The sequence below is a fragment of the Penaeus chinensis genome, chromosome 35 (assembly GCF_019202785.1).
Source record: "Penaeus chinensis breed Huanghai No. 1 chromosome 35, ASM1920278v2, whole genome shotgun sequence".
Classification (NCBI taxonomy): Eukaryota; Metazoa; Arthropoda; class Malacostraca; order Decapoda; family Penaeidae; genus Penaeus; species Penaeus chinensis.
The window spans coordinates 7,640,261-7,644,029 of NC_061853.1; the positions used below are offsets into that span (position 1 = coordinate 7,640,261).

The 3,769-nt window shown below is 38.8% G+C and overlaps 1 protein-coding gene across 1 annotated transcript; it reads left to right on the forward strand.

Moving 5' to 3' along the window:
* Positions 1-278: 278 nt before the first annotated feature.
* On the forward strand, positions 279-1,670 carry LOC125044171. Its single transcript, XM_047640629.1, has 2 exons — positions 279-392; positions 1,133-1,670. The coding sequence occupies exons 1-2, from the start codon at positions 339-341 to the stop codon at positions 1,493-1,495; spliced, it is 417 nt and encodes a 138-aa protein (XP_047496585.1). The 5' UTR covers positions 279-338; the 3' UTR covers positions 1,496-1,670.
* Positions 1,671-3,769: the final 2,099 nt, after the last annotated feature.

A 3,769-nucleotide genomic window follows, 5' to 3' on the forward strand; every position in this document is an offset into this window, starting at 1 on the left:
ATATCCATTCATTTATTTTACATTTTATTTTAGAGGCTTTTCTTTACATATTTATTTAATTATTTTACGTTTTCGATCTTTTAGCATTTTGCATTTAATCTTATTTATTTTATATCTCTAAACCATTTACAAATAATAATTTACATTCAAACTTTATTGCATTTTACATTTTCAAGCTTTTTTTAACCTTTTCCCTGTTCCTTATTCATTAACAGTCATCACTTTTAACTTCTTTTTCGGAATAAAGCAAGACATTTTCCTTTTTTTCACTACAGGTAAAGTTTAAGTTGACGAGGCGCTGGACAACTATTATCTTGTCCTTATATGTCCCAACCACTATGCTGCTGACGATTGGTTACGCTACACTCTTCGTTAAGTTTGAAATTCTGCAGGTTTGTATTTATCTGCGTGTTTGGGCAAGGTGGGGAGGGGGGTTTGTGTATGTGTGTGGGGGGGGGGGGGATGGAGATTTGTGTGTGTCTGTATGTGTGTGTGTTTGAGGGGGGGGGGGGGTTATGTGTATGTGTAGGGTGGGGGATTTGTGTGAGTGTGCGTTTGTGTGTGTATGTGGGGAGGGGAGGGGTGGAGGTGTAAGTGTTGGTAGGGGGATTTGTGTACGTGTGTGTGTGTGTGTGTGAGTGTGTGTATGTTCAGAACCTAAAATTACAATTTATAAGTAGCGATTTCAACTGTTCTCATATAGGGAGCGGGTCATAGATAGGTTCCAGAGTTTAAGGCACGAACCCTCAGAAAACAAACTAGGAAATTATCTGCCGACATTTGGAACTCTTGTTGTGTATATTTGTTTATACAGGATCCTTTAGAAAATAAACAGTATTTTTTTAGTCTTCAGTTTTTACTTCTATTTCACAAAAATGACTTAATCCTTTCTTCAGTTTTTTTACTTTTATTTCACAAGAAAAGCTTAATTCTTTAAGACAATCTACCAGAGGGACCGTGGCGATAAAAAGATTAAGAACCACTGTTATTTTCTTTCGCTTCCCATATACCCCAACAAGGGGACAGATCTCCTCCTATATCGCGAAAAACATGTCCGCATGAAGCTTTATTTTTTCGTTTAAATCTCCATCAGGTAAGGCATCTGTATAACGCAATTCATGATCCCCTTCAGGTAAGACTGGTGGTGAGCTTGACGACGCTGCTGGTGCTCTACACCCTCTTCAACAACACCTCAGACACCCTCCCTACTACCGCCTACGTCAAGATGGTCGACCTCTGGTTCTTCTTCAGCATCTTCGTCCTCTTCTTCATCATCATCTTGCACGTGGCGCTGGAGTACGTACCGACGACGCCCTTCAAGATAACGAAGGTGTTCCCCACGAACGGGGAGTGGGGAAAGGCTCCCAAGAACCCCGTAGCAAGTTGGGAGTTCGGCAGGAGTCCCGAAGCAGTGCTAAAAATCACCAGGAAGTACATCATCCCAATCACTATGTTCGTTTTCAATCTAGTGTACTGGCTGGTGATTTTTAACTAATATTCGGTGGTCGTAGTCTAGAGTCGTGCTCGGGATTGCTAATGAAATCTATGTACATGTTTTCGCAGAAATGAGTCAGGTATGTGAATGAAAGATACGGGATAATAGAGATAAGTATTTTTTTACTACTTTATTTTTTTTATATCATTAGAGGCGTATTCAATACATAGCGACAGGTTGGGTAAGGAATGGTTTTTTTTTTTGTTTTTGTTTTGTTTTTGTTCATAGGCGATGTTTGTGGGTTTCAAAATTGGCCAATGGTTAAATTAAACAAATATGCCAAACATCAAAGTTTACAGCCTTATGACAAAGTATTATGGCGAAAAGGGTAAAAATGAGTTAACGACAAGTGAATAGAAGAAGAGGATGAAGGAGAGAAGGAAAAGGAAAGGGGAAAAAGAAAAAAAACATACAAAATTAGTTGAGACGAGGGTTGAGGTTCAAGGCAGGGGTGATCCCCTACACTGGGCCTCAGTCTCCGTCGCCTACGCCCCCCACGACAACAACGAGCAAGGGATAGGGGATGGGTTAAGGAGACTCGCCCCCATCCCACCTTCAGTTATTGACCCTGAACCGGTAATGATCTTTCTCCTTGTGGTAATGATGAAGTCCTTATGAGTTTAACTAATAACCATATCCGCTTAATAAATTAATTTCTCTGTAAATGTACACTTCATCTGTCATTGTTGTTGTTTTTGTTAATCCAATGTAAATATAGCGGTCATCAGGCCTATGACCTTACAGTTGACATCGGTGTACAGAAGGCATGAAGTAGGGATATGAACACTAACACCGGAATAAGTAATTAATTGCAGCTCATAATTTTTATTCCTAATAACCAAAGATAATAACCCTGTACAGCTTCCGTCCTGCCCCACCTTTTCTGATATTCCGCAGCTTTGTAATGATAAAAATCGAGGACTAGAGTTAGTGATCGAGAACAGTTAATCACCTTCCCAACTGATCAATATTAAACAATCGTGGCGTAATGGCCCAGTCACGCAATAGTGCATGACTGGTGAATGACCCTTACGGCTAAACGATAATTGTTTCTTATGACCCACATACAAGGACGGGAAAGAAATGAATAGGAGGACGGAGGATCCACCCTCACCCCTTCTAAAATAAAATAAAAAAAAAAACTTGTGGTGGGAGCTACGACCCAGTTATGCATCGGTGCACGAGTCAATGTAATAAACAATAAAGTTGAAGACCTGATATTGGTTAAGTAAGCTTACTTGACCGAGCAGTAATCACGGCAAGGATAAAGGCAAGGTTATTGTCTTAGTAATGATGATGAGAAACAGACCCCTGTCCCTTTGACTCTTCTTAGATGCACTGTAGCAAATACAAAGAAGTTAATTATACCCAATAATTAAAAACTCGCACTCATGCCATAAGAGAGGGGAGAGGCAGATGGAAGCCTCCACCCCAAGTTCTAGTAAAACAAGGAAAACGTAATATATTAAATGTACATTTTCTTTGTGTATAACCATTCTTTGATAATGCCATACTAAATATCCCTTTCAATAAAGTATGATTATATATTGAATTTAATAAAATGTTGTTTTTTTCGCGTTATTATCATTGTGGTAAATTCCAAAAGCCTAAATCTATCGACAGTGAAAGGTACGAGGCCTATTTTGTAATAAAACTAGGGTTCTTATTCTTCTTAATGGACGAAGTTAAATAAGGAGACAAATGTTTAATACTGTAAGATGACGACGAACTATATCGGCGTCAGGATATTTTACCTTAAAGAAAAAAAAAAACAGAGAAACAGACTCTGACAAACTAACCCTTACTTTCGCTTATTTGCAATAAGGGGAAGATACAGCAGTACCCGATAGTTCAACATTTTCCTTATGGAATATAAATATTGCACTGTTCAGGTCATAAAATATCTACCCATCTGGTCAAATGGCCAAGCTAAATCAACCTAGAACCATTTACCCCTTTATCCCTTCCTCCTACACACCTGCTTCTGTTTTGTTTTTGTTTTTTTGTTTTTTTTTTCGATTTTGTGATACTCCACAGCCTACTTTCCTCGCCAAACATATCATAACTTGACAGCAGCTCACACACACACCCCGTCGTGTGCATTGGCCGGGCGGATGGGCAGTGTCGCTTTTGGTTATAAGATGATTTTATACATTACTACAGATGTATATCATATTAAAAGCGCACTGTATTTGATCTAGCATCTGTTTTTCATTTGAACGATTGAGAAATGACAGAACTGCCTAAAAGGTAACCATTGTTTTCCAAATGTTA

Excerpts from the sequence above, each read along its gene's own strand:
- LOC125044171 (XM_047640629.1), top strand. The coding sequence starts at position 339 with ATGCTGCTGACGATTGGTTACGCTACACTCTTCGTTAAGTTTGAAATT. Across the intron at positions 393-1,132 it reads TTAAGTTTGAAATTCTGCAG|GTAAGACTGGTGGTGAGCTT; the intron begins GTTTGTATTTAT and ends GATCCCCTTCAG.